Source organism: Microcaecilia unicolor, chromosome 3, assembly GCF_901765095.1.
Source record: "Microcaecilia unicolor chromosome 3, aMicUni1.1, whole genome shotgun sequence".
Lineage (NCBI taxonomy): Eukaryota > Metazoa > Chordata > Amphibia > Gymnophiona > Siphonopidae > Microcaecilia > Microcaecilia unicolor.
This window is the reverse complement of record NC_044033.1, coordinates 146,853,178-146,870,755: the sequence shown is the minus strand read 5'-3', so window position 1 is coordinate 146,870,755 and position 17,578 is coordinate 146,853,178. Positions and strand designations below refer to the sequence as shown.

Genomic DNA, 17,578 nt, shown 5'->3' with positions numbered 1-17,578 from the left:
ATAGGAAGGGGGGGGGGGTTGAAAAGGCCCCCCCCCCCGCGCCGCCGAATTTGCCGCTGCCCTCCCCCTCTGAATTCGCCTCACCCCCCCCCCCCCCGAGCCGTCACCACCCACCCTCCACCCGGTCGGGCCCTCGCTCCGCTACTGAAACAGCGAGGGTCCGGGAACGCAGCACTGAGCTCTGCTGAGCAGCTGACCGTCGGCCTTCCAAGTTCCTTCTTCTTCTCTGCCTGTCCCGCCCTCGTGTGACGTAACGTCGTCGAGGGCGGGACACAGGCAGAGAAGAAGAAGGAAGGCCGACGGCAGCACAGCAGAGCTCAGTGCTGCGTTCCGGACCCTTGCTGTTTCAGTAGCGGAGCGAGGGCCCGACCGGGTGGAGGGTGGGGGGGAGCGGCGGTGTCCCTCCCTCGCAATGCGCAGTACAGACCCTCTCTGTTCCGCCCCCGTCATCACGTATTGACGCGGGGGCAGGGCAGAGGTCTCTACTGCGCATTTGCGAGTGAGTACGACACTCGCCTTTTATATATATTGATTCTATAACAGCATCTTGGTGCACAGCGTGAGGCATCAGCGCACCTAAATTGGTGGCACCCTGTTATAGAACTGCCCCTAAGGGCCCAGATTCTATATATGGCGCTTTAAATATCCGCATGGAAAATACTTCTGCCTAAGTATATTCTATAAGCGGTGCCTAGATTTAGGCACGATATATAGAACACGCTTAGTCGATATCCTATGCCTAAAACCACGCGCATTCCATTTACACCAATGAAAACGTGGCGTACATCCCAACATGTGGATTTAGGCGCAGAGGGCTATATTCTATAACTACACATGTAAATTGTGCCTACAAAATGCCCATTTTCCCACCTATAACCACGCCCCTTTTTGCCTGCGTGCATTGAAATTTAGGCACAGTGCGGTACAGAATACACTTAAGAAGTTTTGTGCGTGTAACATTGTGTACCAAGGGGCGGGGTGGTGGGGTGGTGCCACCCTGGATGCATGCTGCAAAGGGGTGCAGGGAGCAGCCACACCGGCTGTCGGCTCCACCAGTTTCCCTGCTCTCTCTCATGTTACTTCCGGCTCTGGGGCAGGGAACCGGTGGAGCTGAAAGACGCACTACTGCTCCCAGCACCCCCAGGAGGTACAACGGTGGGGTGGAGGTGATGTGCCGGGGGTAGGGGTGGCAATGATGTGCCTGGGGTGTGCACAGCAGCGATCCACCACAGTGTAAATTCTAATTATTGCCAATTAGTGCTCATTGCTTGTTAAGTGCTGTTAACAATGCTGATTGGCTTGTTAAGCCAATTAAGTTACACATGTGGTATAGGATACACGTGGATTTCTGCGCAGAATGTTATGGCATGCTGTATAGAATCCTAACGTAAATGACTTGAAGCGTGTCTTTCTACCTGCTGCTAAACCAAATATGTTTGTTTTTCCAGACCAAAATTTCACTTCTAATTTGCTATTACTGTATTAATGAAAAATGTTGCAATGAAGAGGAAATTAGCTTGGGCAGGTAGCCACTTTAAAAAAAAAACATGTAATTTTTGGTGAGGGTTTCTTCAGAATTTAAGAGGTGGTTGGCAATATTTCCCCATTTGTAATACAGATCATTCTTTGTTTTATTTTAGTGCCAACAACCCCAAAGGGCTTCTAGAAGTTAAAGAGCAACTGACAAAAGTACAAAAAGTTGAAGACCTTCTTCCAATTATGAAGGTAAACATTGCTATTAGCTGTTTTTTTTAAACATTACAACATTAGAAAAATACAGCAATGAACCAATATTTCTCAATACAAAGCAGCATTAACGATATAAATAGGAAAATTACTGAGTGGATTATCAGTCAAAACTCAACAGTCCAATAATGTCATTGACTAAATTATTGAAATGGAATGTCTTGTTGGAAATTGAAGGTGATTCAGGGTGGTTGGTTTTTAATATAGTTATCCAAAGAAGACCAAACCTTGGAGACATGTAATGTTGTTCACAGTTTATCAGCCAATGAGAGTTCAAATGTTAGAGAGAACAGAGACTTAGTAGCAGTAATCAAAAAAAATGTCCAAAAGTTTCATTTGTTTGCTATAAGCCTATCAGGCTGCGAAACTGGGTGAGGCTTTGATGTCTCTGTTGTTGAGTGGTCAGAGCTTTTGGAATTGCAGGCGGTGAATTAAGACTTATTTATTTCAAACATATTTTTATGGGAACAATTGTAGTATGCTTTATTGAATGTCTGTAGTTCCAGTTCTTTTAGTCTTTTTATGACTGTGATCCACGCTATGCTGCACTGTGCTTTATATGATGGAAAAATAACATCTGGTGGCTTCCATGAATTTATCACACACTGGAGATGACTACAGTGTTGATATCCAGTTTAGAAACACCACAGATATTTTCATATGTTCTATTGAAGTCTATTGAGTTTGTGTCACCTTCAGAAAATTGTACAAACAAAATAGAATTCATCAAATAATTATGCTTGAATTTGTTTTATGGTAGAACAAAACCCACAGACCTTTAGACTTGATCCTTTTTGAGTAGTTTTCAACAATTACATTAGCTATTGTTCTTGTAAGCTTTCTTACTTGTTACTTTTCTATGAAAATTAATATGCTATCTTTCTGAAGCCAGTCAAGGCAACAGTTTGGGGGGGAATGGACTGGTATTGGGGGTATTATAATAATCTGAAGACATCTAATATGGGTTATTTTTTCTTGAAAAGCAAATATTTTTTGCCGTCCTTTGAATGAACTTTAGAATATACAGTGGTGGAAATAAGTATTTGATCCCTTGCTGATTTTGTAAGTTTGCCCACTGACAAAGACATGAGCAGCCCATAATTGAAGGGTAGGTTATTGGTAACAGTGAGAGATAGCACATCACAAATTAAATCCGGAAAATCACATTGTGGAAAGTATATGAATTTATTTGCATTCTGCAGAGGGAAATAAGTATTTGATCCCCCACCAACCAGTAAGAGATCTGGCCCCTACAGACCAGGTAGATGCTCCAAATCAACTCGTTACCTGCATGACAGACAGCTGTCGGCAATGGTCACCTGTATGAAAGACACCTGTCCACAGACTCAGTGAATCAGTCAGACTCTAACCTCTACAAAATGGCCAAGAGCAAGGAGCTGTCTAAGGATGTCAGGGACAAGATCATACACCTGCACAAGGCTGGAATGGGCTACAAAACCATCAGTAAGACGCTGGGCGAGAAGGAGACAACTGTTGGTGCCATAGTAAGAAATGGAAGAAGTACAAAATGACTGTCAATCGACAAAGATCTGGGGCTCCACGCAAAATCTCACCTCGTGGGGTATCCTTGATCATGAGGAAGGTTAGAAATCAGCCTACAACTACAAGGGGGGAACTTGTCAATGATCTCAAGGCAGCTGGGACCACTGTCACCACGAAAACCATTGGTAACACATTACGACATAACGGATTGCAATCCTGCAGTGCCCGCAAGGTCCCCCTGCTCCGGAAGGCACATGTGACGGCCCGTCTGAAGTTTGCCAGTGAACACCTGGATGATGCCGAGAGTGATTGGGAGAAGGTGCTGTGGTCAGATGAGACAAAAATTGAGCTCTTTGGCATGAACTCAACTCGCCGTGTTTGGAGGAAGAGAAATGCTGCCTATGACCCAAAGAACACCGTCCCCACTGTCAAGCATGGAGGTGGAAATGTTATGTTTTGGGGGTGTTTCTCTGCTAAGGGCACAGGACTACTTCACCGCATCAATGGGAGAATGGATGGGGCCATGTACCGTACAATTCTGAGTGACAACCTCCTTCCCTCCGCCAGGGCCTTAAAAATGGGTCGTGGCTGGGTCTTCCAGCACGACAATGACCCAAAACATACAGCCAAGGCAACAAAGGAGTGGCTCAGGAAGAAGCACATTAGGGTCATGGAGTGGCCTAGCCAGTCACCAGACCTTAATCCCATTGAAAACTTATGGAGGGAGCTGAAGCTGCGAGTTGCCAAGCGACAGCCCAGAACTCTTAATGATTTAGAGATGATCTGCACAAGAGGAGTGGACCAAAATTCCTCCTGACATGTGTGCAAACCTCATCATCAACTACAGAAGACGTCTGACCGCTGTGCTTGCCAACAAGGTTTTGCCACCAAGTATTTAGTCTTGTTTGCCAGAGGGATTAAATACTTATTTCCCTCTGCAGAATGCAAATAAATTCATATTACTTTCCACAATGTGATTTTCCGGATTTAATTTGTGATTGTGCTATCTCTCACTGTTACCAATAACCTACCCTTCAATTATGGGCTGCTCATGTCTTTGTCAGTGGGCAAAACTTACAAAATCAGCAAGGGATCAAATACTTATTTCCCCACTGTATGAGATTTCTCAGGGTGGCAGTGGGTCTAAGAGTATTTACCTGTATTTATCTAGATTCTCCCCCAGATGCTCAATGTATTTAGATTATGAAAAAGATGATGGGTTGAGCACCTCAATTATAGAATAATTGGGAAGATCCAGTGAGAAAGGAACTGTGTCTTTTTGTGAGACTTTGCCATGGCAGTGGTTTCCATGTGGTCCCTTTTCCAGGTGCAGGAGGTATCTTTATATTAGAGGCACTAGAGTTCTTCTGTGCCCTGCTTCTTCTTTGGGGGTGATGGCCCCACATGTCCACAAAAAAATTCCATATCAGTTGGTCAAACCCATATTTGAAGTGTTCTTCTGTTAGTACAGAACCTCTTGCCACACTGCTAGCAGCAGCACCCTCTGTCTTAAAAATGTTCCTGTGTTATACTTATGGTTTATTTAACTTAATATACGCAATTTCATGTAAAAACAGCAATGTGGTTCACAATATTAAAAAATGACAGATACACTGCACATAGTCTAATATCAAAAAGAGAAATAGGAACTCCATTACAAGTTAAAAGGATAGTACAAACAAACAACATAAAATTCCAGCAGATACCCCATGTCACCTGCCAGAAGATGCACCAACAGTCTCTCTACTTAAGTATTTTAATTTGGGAAGGCTAATTGAAATAAATGAGTCTTATTTGCTGCTCTAAACTAAGAAAAAGTACAAAGGGAATGAGATAACGAATTCCATAAAGCAGGCGCCACACACAAAAAAGCATATTGCCATGTGGATTCATGCTGCACAGATCTTATGGAAGGCAAATTTTAAACGGCCATCATGTAAGGATCTGAGAGTTCTCATTGGAACATGAAATAATTTAGAAGCCAAATAGGATAGTTCTTGATAACGTGAAAGGGCATTTTCAATATGACGTCGAAATCAAACTTAGGAAGATCTGCTAAAAACATCCAAAATCAAGTGGCGAACATGGCCATTTTCGAACTTGAAAAACATATATCTTTTTGTTTTAAAAATGGCCATTTCCTTGACGTTTTTACACATTTGTGCTCAGTAAATTTTTTCTTTTGTGATCATTTTCAAAAAAACAACATCCAAAGGAAGAATGCACAAAAATAAGCCATTGAGATTTATGTGGAGGCCAACATTCTTAGCAGACTGGCCACACAGACATCCCAGCAGAACAGTGGGGCACCCTAAGTAGCATTGCAGTGGACTTCACATAACAGGTCCGAGGTTCACATCTCATCGTTACCTCCTTATATTGTGTGATGAGCCCTCCAGAACTCACCCAAAGCCATAGTCAATAGCTTAAACTGAATACAATAATGAATTGGCAGCCAATGATGATTACAAAACAATGGAGTAACGTGATCCCAATGAGTAGCATTCAGTAGGAAATCTGATAGGGGGAATGGGGGGGAAGGGAATGGAACTTGACATATTGCCTTTCTGTGGCTTTTGTAACTACATAGTATATACAGTACTTATTTGTACCTGGGGCAATGGAGGGTTAAGTAACTTGCCCAGAGTCACAGGGAGCTGCAGTGGGAATTGAACCCAGTTCCCCAGGATCAACGTGCCTCACTAAGAACCTCCTGCACAGTCTGCAAAACATAATTCAGTAAACCTGCATAGATAACATTATTTATCTAACAGAGAAGCAATCAATGTATAAATTAAGCTTTCCCTTGCAGGTCCAATCTTACGGAATACTTTACCTTATAGCAGGGGTTCTCAACCCAGTCCTCGGGACACACCTAGCCAGTCAGGTTTTCAGGATACCCACAATGAACATGCCTGAGATCAATTTGTATACCATGGACGTAGGGCATACAAATTTATTTCATGCATATTCATTGTGGGTATCCTGAAAACCTGACTGGCTAGGTGTGTCCCGAGGACTGGATTGAGGAGCTGTACCTTCTGTACCTTATAGTTTCAGGCCATATCATCATTGCTTCCATTTAGAAAAAAGCTTGAAAACTCTGTAGTTTTATTGTAAATTGCTTTAAAACTTGTCATCAATAAATTAAATATCTCTTCCAGCAAGTGTTTCTTTGAAGATGTTACTGTTTAGCCTGGTTTTTAATCTTATTTTAATTCTTTATTTATCACTTTTTATAATTACATTTATGCCATATACATAAATTCAGAATTAAGAAAACATATAACTTAGGCAAATTCAAATAAAATACAATTCAAATTTAATGTTTGTCCACATCAAACTATCTTATTCGATCCAAGAACCAGGAACTTAAATTAATTAGCCTAAATGACCAAAAATTTAACTCAAAAACATGGGGAGATAAGGATTCGGGTTGTCGCAGCCGATTTAGCATATTATCCAATGCTAACATCACGTTACTCTTTACTAACAATGAATTCTGTAAGTTTTCCTGGGTCAAAAAGATTATAATTAGTGGATTCTAAAGAAATATGACATTTACAGGGAAATTTCCATATAAAGGTCCCCCCCACCCAACTGTAGGACCCTTGGTTTCAATAATAAAAAGTCTTTCTTCGTTTTTGTGTTTGTCGTGAGAGATCCGGAAAAACTGAATTAAAAAAAATACTTATTTTAATCTATTAACAGCATCATTATGTGTATGTTGATTTTGTGATTTGTTGTTTAGATTTATTTATGTATGTCTTTTCTTAGCTGCCTAAAGTTGAAGATGGGTGGGATATAAGAATTTTGACATAAATAAATAACCTTCATGTTTTATTGCCATACAACTGTTTTGTATGGTTTTTTAATGACGCATTTTTATTATTATAAACTGTACACAATATGTAATGTGATTATATTCTGTTTCACCCCTTTTTACTGGTTTGCCCAGAAAAATCAGTGTAAACATTTTTTAATTAAATTAGAATGTTTATCCCATAAAACATAGATGGATATATTTATTTGCATTTTGTAAGCAGTCAACAGCAAAACAAGAGAGGGTTCACAGTGACCACAAAAGTTCCCAGCCTGAAAGATAAAAGGAAGAATATGAAGGATTCACAGTTACTGAACAGGAGATAAGTATGTGGGTTTTAAAGCACATAACTTTCCTGATACAAAGGAATGAATATTATATATAAAACTTCTACATCCTAGATAGTATTCTATTGTTTACCTAATTTAGCATTTAAAACTTATGATGTACTTTAGAATTACAGTAGCATCCTTAGTAAAACTAGTCTATCTATACAGACCATGCTGTAGAACCTATATACTGTATTCCTCTTGTAACCCCATCGGTGTTTGAGTCATGATTTTCTGGCTTGCAAAATTACAGCAAAGCTTGAAACTCTGCACCTAAGAGAAAAGAGCCAAGTATAAATATTTAAATGGAACTTGATATAGTGCAAACTCTTAACATTCAGCTGTTGTATAAGGACAAGGGATCAAAATGCCTTTCAGTGCCAAATTTAATGGAAAAAGTATTAAAAGGTTGAGTGGTCCTAGAACAATAATGTACAAATAGCTACAACCAGCTGTCCATGCTGTATGTTGATAATTGATGGTTATGTTATATTTCCTTTGCTTAGTGTCAATAACAGCATGCTATGCCCACAGGTTTCCAAGACATGTCACTTCATAGGTATTTGATACAAGTGGCATTGGTAACACCTATAAAAGGGAAAGGGGATGGGATTGATTAAACACACCTTTCTGTGGTTACAATCAAGCGGTTTACATGTTAATACAGGCTTTCCGAGAGTCACAAGGAGCTGCCATGAGAGTCCAAAAGAAATGAAAAACATAAAATTTAAACAGGAATTGGAATTGCTGATTTCTAAAATAAAGCAAATAGAAAATACGTATTTTGGCTTGGTAGCAGTGTCCTTTTTGGTCACACTGGAACTCCAGTTACAAGATTATTATTTATTGAGGCCATTGATGCACTTGGGCTTTGGGTGAAGGGCGAACTGCTCAAGATTGCAGGCAGGAGCAGATATTTGCTGGCAAATGTAGCAGTCATAGGAAGAGGAATAGAAGAGGGAAGAAAAAAAAATCAGGCAAGAAAAATGTAAAATGTTTTCAAGAAATCTGGATATAAATGGGAATGGTACTGGCAGAGACCAGTCTCTCTCTCTCAGCTCTTCAGGGAAGGAACAAGTCAAGTTATTGTTTATTTGATATACAGCCAAAGTTGGCAAGCCTGAATCATAGTGGTTCACAATTCAGTTCGATAAAGGAGCAAACCATTGAAAGGAACTACATCATATATAGGACAGGGGGGAAAAAAAGGAAAACCAAAGGAGAGTAAAGGGACAGTAGTAGAAAGAGAAAAGAATAAAGAGTAGCAGGCTATTCAGTAGCAACGATTTCTCCAACAGCGGCACCAAATAGTCAGGCAGCCATCCATACACCTGTCTAAACAAATAAGTCTTGAGAGCTAGTCTAAATCAGAATGGGAGGGCTGTAACCACAGATCAACAGAAGGGTGTTCCAAAGGGTAGGCCCTGAAACAGGGAACATCATCCTTCCAAGGGAGGCTAATGGAATTTGGTGAACAGTGGGAACACAAAAAAACGCTGATCAGAGGAACAAAGGGTTTTGAAAAGCATTATAGAGTGTCAGTACAGCAAAAGAATAGAAGATTGGCCAACACAAAGCTTTTTATGGATCACAAGTAACACATAGTATCTCCTTTCCCAGAGAGGAAACAGGATGCTCCTCTACAGTTCCTATGCTTTATTTACAGGGTAACTGTTCACTTCATACCTTGCTTTCAAGTTAAGTCCTTACCTGATGGTCTTCTATTATGTTCCTGGCTTTTGTTTCAAGAACATTCAAACAGATATTTTAAAATCTACTGCAGCCTAGTCTGACTCTTGCAGACTTCTGCTCTTACTGCCTTGTCAGCCTCCTAGGAACTGACTGTCCACGATGAACAGAATTCCTACCAACACATCTATCCTCCAAGCCATCTCAGGCTTTGCTCTTCTGATGTCAGGCTTCTTTCTCTGCACCAGAAATGTGAGCTTTTGTCCTATGTAAAGCCTCCCTGATTGACTTCAGGTATCCATTGAACTCTGTGTTCATAGAATAATTTTCTTCAATGTAAACTCAATTCCGGATCCATACCTAGCCCATGCAACCTACGCCTCCCATGATAACCCTTATTTCCTGTCTATTTTTTTAAGTTTTGAGATCCCCCTAGTGGCCAACAGTTGCGAACCTATAACAAGCTATCTAGCTAACCTGTCACAGACCTCCACCTGAAAGTAAAAATTTGCAATCAACCACATAAGTAATGATTACGTAGTACTGTTATATGAAGTTAATATGATTAGTTTTATATTGATACTATTAATGTTTGTGTGTTCAGCTTCACCTTATTCTTTAGGATTTTTTTTCTTGAGAATGGTTTTGGATGTTTTGTGATATTTCAATTCCTGTATTTTCAGAGCTGGGAATATATTATTTTCAGCAGAGACACAAACAACAGAAGAAAGAATACAGTTATATCATGATGAAATAGAAGCACTATATAAGGATCTAACAGCCAAAGGCAAAGTATTAATTCTGTCAACTGAGCTAGGGGTATGTTTTTAATGTATGTATTTTTAATATCTGTCTTTTTTTTTTCTCTCGTCACAACAAAAGCCCCTTTCATTTTAATAATTTGAGTAGCATCCTTCATTCAGTATAATTGTTTCCTAAAAAAAGAAACACACTAAGTTTTATGGCTAAAGATAATCTGATCTATAGCTTCAATAAAATAGTGTTAGATTCCAAAAGAACAACAGATACAGGCGCCCATAGCTTGACTTTCCATAACTCCTGGTTATTTACTTGTTAGGAGGACTTCAAAGGAACATAGTACTGCAGTATAGTGCTTTGAAATGCCAGATCAAGTTAACAGGAAAAAACCCAAAACAAGAAAACTAGTCTACGCATACATTTTTTTAGGTACATTTCACTCCAGTGTAACTCCTTTCATGAAGGGTCTGTCGGTCCATCTAAATATACACAAAGGAGTTGGTATTCCACACAATTTAAACAGCTAGAAATGGCTTCAGTTGTGTTTAAATTGCTTGTCTGGGGCTAGTCAGGCATATTCAGGAGCACTTAACTGGGTAGTGCCACTTGAAACTGCTCCCGGTTATTGCCTAAGCTGAACCAGCTACTTTGTGGGCGTTCCGGAGGTGGAGTCAGCACTTAGCCACTTAAGTGCTGATATTCCTCACTTTACCGGCTAGGTTAGCCATATAAACAGAACCGTAATAAAAACAGTCCTAACTTTATGCGGTTCATCGTGGCCAGTTAAGTGCTGAATATTGCAATTAAGCGACTGTATTTATCTGGCCCTGTATGCCAGGATATTCGGTGCAAACGCTGACCGCTGTTGGCTGAATATCGGGTTCATAGTTTTTTTCGTCAGTTGTGTGCTTCTGCAGACATGCATGCCATATGTAAGATAATGGAAGAAGCAATCAAAGAGTCATGGCTCTGCTTCATCCTGCCACTTTTTGAGTCTGTCCCTGTGGGAAATGACAGCATAATGATGGGAAAAGGAATGGAAAGTGCATTCAGGAAGGGTGTGTTCCTTACAGAACACTGCCCACAATCACTGACCCACATGAGCCTTACCGCAGACATGCACATTTCACTAGCCACCCACCACTCATGCACCCATGCACTTTTCATCATCAATGCATGTACATCTCCACCACCTCCCGCGGGAGGGCATTCCACATGGGGGAGGTGGTGGAGATGAAAACGGTAATGGAATTCAAACATGCATGGGATGAACGCAAAGGAACCCTGTTTAGAAGAAATGGATCTACGGAATCTTAGCGGAGATTGGGTAGCAACACCGGTAATTGGGAAGCAAAACCAGTGCTGGGCAGACTTCTGTGGTCTACGCCCTGATCAAACTGAATAGATATGGATGGGCTGGAGTGTACATTTTAAGGGGCTTCGACATTAGCTTCAGAACTTTAGCTACAAGAACAGTGTTGGGCAGACTTCTACGGTCTGTGCCCTGAGAATGGCAAGGACAAATCAAACTTGGGTATACATATATAGTATCACATACCATGTAAAAATGAGTTTATCTTGTTGGGCAGACTTGATGGAATGCTTTATCTGTCGTCATTTACTGTGTTACATCCTGTATGACCCAATGTACTAGGTGAAACATGCATTTGTGTAATGCATAGAGTAGTAATTTATAACCTATAAGTCGTTATCAGTGTGAGCTAAGACTAGCTTATGATATTTTAACACAGATCCCATTTTATGCAATGAGACCTAATTACTAATAACTGGGGTTAACAATAAAATAGTCTTAACTGTAGTTCACATTGATAACTCCCCCTCCCCCCTTAATATGACTTCCTTCTTATTTTAATAGCCTTATCTTCTACTTTTAGTCCTTTCTGCTTGCCTGTTCCTAACTCACATCGGAAAACCATTATTTTCCTGTATTGCTTTCACATCTATTTCAGTACGTGGGAACATGAGACAGTATTATGATAATTCTGGTGTAACTCTTTGCTTGACCACTAGGTGTCAATATAAGATCAATACATTACATATATTAATACTGTTTGTAGAAGTGCATATCACCTTAGTACAACACAGCCCATTGGATCACGAAGTTGTTTCACTGCCCTTTTTTTAAAATTTAAAACATCAGCAAATATCATATCAAAATAGGCTTAAAAACATAAGAACATAATTATTGCCATACAGGGAACAGACTAAAGGTCCATCAAGCCCAGCATCCTGTTTCTAACAGTGGCCAATCCAGGTTACAAGTACCTGGCAAGATCCCAAAACACTACAAATACATTTTATGCTGCTTATCCTTGAAATAAGCAGTGGATTTTCTCCACGTCCATTTTAATAATGGCTTATGGACTTTTCTTTAGGAAACTGTCCAAACCTTTTTTAAACCCACGAAGCTAACTGTTTTTACTACATTCTCTGGCATTGAATTCCAGAGCTTAATTACATGTTGAGTGAAGAAGTAGTTTCTACGATTCGTTTTAAATTTACTACTTTGTAGCTTTATTGCGTGCCCCCTACCCCCTAGTCCTAGTAATTTTGGAAAGAGTAAACAAGTGATTCACGTCTACCCGTTCCACTCCACTCATTATTTTGTAGACCTCTATCATCTTTTCTCCAAGCTGAAGAGGCCCTAGCCACCTTACTCTTTCCTCATAGGGAAGTCATCCCACCCCCTTTATCGTTTTCGTCGCCCTTCTCTGCACAGTATTCGAGATGTGGAGTGACACAAAAGGCATTAAAATGTCCTGTTTTTTTTTTTGTTTTCCATTCCTTTCCTTACAATACCTAACATTCTATTTGCTTTCTTATCCACCACCGCACACTGAGCAGAGGGTTTCAACGTATCATCAAAAACCAACTCCAGTTCCTGTCACGCAGATCTTTTCACAATCTGAGCAGTTGTATCTTTAGCCTCCAGATAAGCCAAAAATGAAACTGCATGCTTTAGTTAATATAAACTCTATTTTAAATTAAGATTAGCACTTCAGTTTATAAATCTGTATTTGCAATCCCTGGCTATCTCCAACTTGACAAATACACTAAAAGAATAGAGTGGAAGAGTAGTTAAAGTACCAATCTTGACATCCAGAGGCGCCCGGTTCAAATACCACTGCTGCTGTTTGTGATCTTGGGCAAGTCACTTAACCCTCCATTGCTTCATTTATAAAATTAGATTGTGAGTCGACAGGGAAAAATCCAAATACCCAGTATACCTGAATGTAACTCACCTTGAGCTACTACTGAAAAAGGTGTGAGCAAAATCCAAATCCAAAAAGTATATAACAAAGTAAAGATGAAGAAATGACAGTATATTCCAAATATTTTTAAAAGTAAGCCTAGATCTTGGACCTTTAAACAGCTGGGAAAACTTATGTTTAGATGGGTTCTCATAAATACATTATAGAGTAAGGCCCACAGCGCAGCCACATTTCAGAATCAGAATGCAATTCTGAAGTGAACTAAAGTGAACTTGGTTGGACGACACGCTTCTGAACAGATTTATTGGGGCATTGTTTACAAGCAAGATTTGCCTTTTCATTCCCAAGTATTTTCATGTTACGTTTGCATTAAAAAAAAAAGTTTTCATGTGGGTTCAATTAAGAGGAAAAGTAGTCTTTTCTTTGGCAAGTAAGAGCAAACCAGAACTGATCATTTCTAATGTAATTTGAAACTGATTGGAGACTATGGTTTGTGCTTCTCAACCAGAAAACTTGCTGCACTGGTTGGGCTAATTAAGAGGGGACCAAAAATGGGAGTAATCCTATGTAGCTTGTGATGTCATTACCTCAGTAGGAGCTGCTTCCAACTGGGCAGAAGCATGCAGAAACAATCAGGCAAAAACAGTTTTTTTGAATGAGATTCACAGTGAAATATTATGCTTTTTGACACATCTGAAAAGTGCTTATGTAGTGGTTTTGTCATCTCAAAGCTGAATATCGATAATTAAAGCACACTGATCAGGTTCTATGGAATTTATCCTAATAATTTATCTGCCAGAAACCCGATCGCTCAAAAAAAAAGTTTGAAAATTGTTACATAAGCTATAATTTACCTTTGTTTTTATTATACATTTTATTTAAAAAGCAACTGTTTGCAGATAGCTGCCTCACACTATGGGGTATAACTATTGAAAGGCAGTAGAAAATGGGGATGGGCTTAGCATGTGGTAACGTCAGACTTCCCCGCTCGCTAAGCCCATTTCTAGTGCACCCAGGAATAGGGCAATTTTTTTGGTATTTCTTTTTCAGGTCATGCACTATTGTTTGCATCAGCACATGTACTCTGAAAAAGAAATTGAAGTGGAAGCACATGCTGGAGGCAGTAAGGGCTCCTGTATTAAGGATGCACTATCCAATTAGCACATGTTGACACATTAGCTGAATAGGATGTCCACATCTATTCTCTGCCCCCACACACCCCTCCAAAAATAAATACAAAAATATATATAATGTGCATTTAGCACATGCAAAAAGGATTTTTTTTTTACTGCAAATCACGTAAGCATTTTCACACGCAGCAAGCACACATTAGGGCTTAATGCCCTTTATAGACATACCCCTATATGTATTAAATTTTTTGTACCAAATTTTGTCTCCCATTGAAGGAGAATTATAAACAAGAAACTATAGCATAATACAGTACCTACAGTGTACATTGGAAAGGAGGAAAGGGGAATGCATCACCTTGGTTCCCTATACCTCATGAGTTGTATTGCTTGTGATGTATACCTCTCTGAAGAATACTGATGCTTGCTCTCTCATTCTCTCTTCTCTAGGAGGCAGAAGCGGTGTGTGATCTAATCCTGTCTTTGGTTTATTATTTTTATAATTTAATGCCGTTATCACGTGGATCCAGGTATGTTGTATCTTGCATTAAATGAATTGTGTGGAGGGTGGGCATGTTGGAGAAAAATATGTATCTATATTTGGACACGGTGCCCTTTATATTTTCTTAGTAAATCAATAATATTTCAAACATTTAAATAAGTCATCCTCCAACCCTCAAACGTTTGAGGTTTCCTACAGAGCAACCCAAGGGGGTGTTTGAAATGAAGGTGGAAAAAGGGAACAAGAGAAAAAAAACGTGAACAGGAGCTACAAAGGTTCCAGTCCCATAGAGACTGCACGGAGAGGCTCCAATGTTCCTTCCACTTTGACTGTTGCTTTCCTTATCACTAGTGAGTCCTCCAAGTTGAGAACTGTGTTCATTTATTGAAACCTATTTTTTCAAAGATATTGGGAAGATGGGTGCAATTTAGAAAATGGCTACTAAATGATGCAAAGTCTTCAACAAAAAGCCTCTACAAAGAAAGGCTTAAGACACTCAAATGTGTTTGCAGTATGAAAGAAGCGATGTGAGGCTTTAATAGAAAAGTTCAAGTATTTGAAAGCTTAAAAAAAGTGAGAGGATATTATATTTTCTGGGCTATGGGAGGGGGGGCTTTGATTCCTGTCTTTTACCCTAGAAATTACCTTTGCCCCAGTTTGGTACTGGAGGATGGAAGCTGTTTGCACTAGTAGCCCACCAGGGATTTTAGGGTCCCTTAAAGGGGTGCCATAGGACATGGGGGGACCTCTGCTCTAACAAAAGTTTTCACTTTAAGAACCATAGGGTTGCAGTAGAAAAGAGAAGATTGCTAGGACCATCATTTCCCATGTTAGAGGGGAAAGGTAACTGCCCCATTAGAGAGGCACAGTTAACTTTAAGCAACCAATGCATAGAAAGAATTAATATAAACCACATTAACCCTTTCATGTAGTAATGGACTATTTTGCATGCAATGCAGCTCATTATCTTGCTGCATGTTCAGCCTGATTAATTTGCTATCAAAAGCTGTTTTGTGCATTTTTAACATGCATTACATGTCCAGTTACATACATTAGCTCTTAACATGGCTTTCTACATAGACCATTAGCTGGTTAGTATTCAGAGCACTTGTGCAGTTGGTGGAGCTGGTCACAAACCTTTTTTTTCAATATCTAGACCAGTTATGCAGTGTTGACCATTTAAATTGCTAAAAGGCCAAAATTATGTGTTCTGGAAAGGGGTGTGGATGGGGCATTCTGGGCTGGGTAAAAAGCTATCCATTTATGCACCAACCCCCTAATTCTGTAACCTGTGTATATATGTAAGTGCCATTTGCATACTAAGATTATAGAATACTAGCACTTAATCACGTGAATGTAATATTCATTCGCTCAGCAGTGTTCTGTAATGTGAGCACACAAGTGTCATAGTGCAAAAATGCAAGGGGGCATGGGCATGTCACATTTACGTGTGTAGTTAGAGAATTCTGTCATTTATGCCCTGAAATGCTACATTTACACCTGCTATTGACATGGCATAAATGGGTGTTCCTAAATGGTAACTTATAAATACAACTTGTACTAGTATTCTTTAATGGAATCTGGGTGCCCCATGTTAGAATTTGCACTCAATGCACTGCATTTTAGTGCCTAAAGTTTGGCACATTTTATAAAATTGCCCCCTAAACCAGTGTTTTCCAAGTCGTTTCTGGAGTATCCCCTTGCCAGTCAGGTTTTCAGGATATCCACAATGAATATGCATGAAATTGATTTGCATACACTACCTCCATTATATGCAGATCTCTTTCATGCATATTCATTATGGATATCCTGAAAACCTGACTGACAAGGGGATAATCCAGGAAACACTGCCGTAAACAGATAATTTTATCTGTCTAAATGGATCAGCACAAAGAGTAGGCATACTATTATATGGTTTTTTTTAATTAGGTGTACTTGGACAGACAGTGCTACTGAAAATCTGCAGAAGTTTAAATTCGTAACTTATCTATTTAAAGTTATGTGGCTGCCATCAGACTGAAGAATTTACTCCTATATCTCTAACAGTTTAGGATTGGAAGTATCTAACCTAAGTAGCATATTATCCAGATAGATGGATAATTCACATTCAGAATCATTAATGCTGAACTCATGAATTTCTCTAGTTGCTCTAATTATAATTGCTAAAGATATTAGTGTGAAATAAAAACTGAAGCAGAAATAGGGAAATCTCTGTTTGTTCCTCTACCTTCAACAAATTAACAGATTATTCACCAGTAGCCTCACTTTAGAGCCCTATCTACCAGTGCTTCCCACCTTTTCTCCATATGACTAAAACGAATAGCATGATATATAAATCCTTGTTTTGTTTTAAGTAATTAGTGTGCTCACTATGCCTTAGACACCCATTCCATCAAAAATCATCTACTCTACCCTCCAAGCTCATCATCCCTTTGTCATGTTCAAGGCAAAGCCACTCAAATACTCTTCTTCCACCAACTCTTCCCTTTTCTCTTCCTCACCAGGTTTATTCTCTTCCTCACCAGGTTTATTCTCTTCCTCCTGTTCCCAACCTTTCTACTTCTAGTTTCAGTCCTTTACCCTCCCCCTCCTATTTACCCCTCAGTCTCTTACCTCCTGCAGGGTCAACCCTTTCCCTCCCACTGTGTCCTTATAGACTCATCCCCTCACATTTTGTCTTCACAGATCAATCACCCTCCTTTATTTTGTTCATCCCTCAGGTTCATCCCTTTAATTCTCTCCATCTGCTCATGTTACCTCCCAGCCTCAGTCATTCATCTGTTCTTTGCCCCCTCACTATCTTTCTTCTCCCCAGATCACCCACAAAACTGACACCCTTTTCATTCATCCCCCTTGTCGTTCCCCCA

At 39.8% G+C, this 17,578-nt stretch overlaps 1 protein-coding gene across 1 annotated transcript in view; it reads left to right on the top strand.

Moving 5' to 3' along the window:
* The window catches only part of TTC13 (tetratricopeptide repeat domain 13), a 182,176-nt gene that overhangs the window by 144,157 nt on the left and 20,441 nt on the right, over nucleotides 1–17,578 (top strand). Inside the window, 6 exon segments of the mRNA XM_030194686.1 lie at nucleotides 1,641–1,725; nucleotides 7,303–7,354; nucleotides 7,357–7,383; nucleotides 7,386–7,398; nucleotides 9,774–9,909; nucleotides 14,660–14,739. Of these exon segments, the coding sequence (XP_030050546.1) occupies nucleotides 1,641–1,725; nucleotides 7,303–7,354; nucleotides 7,357–7,383; nucleotides 7,386–7,398; nucleotides 9,774–9,909; nucleotides 14,660–14,739 (393 nt within the window).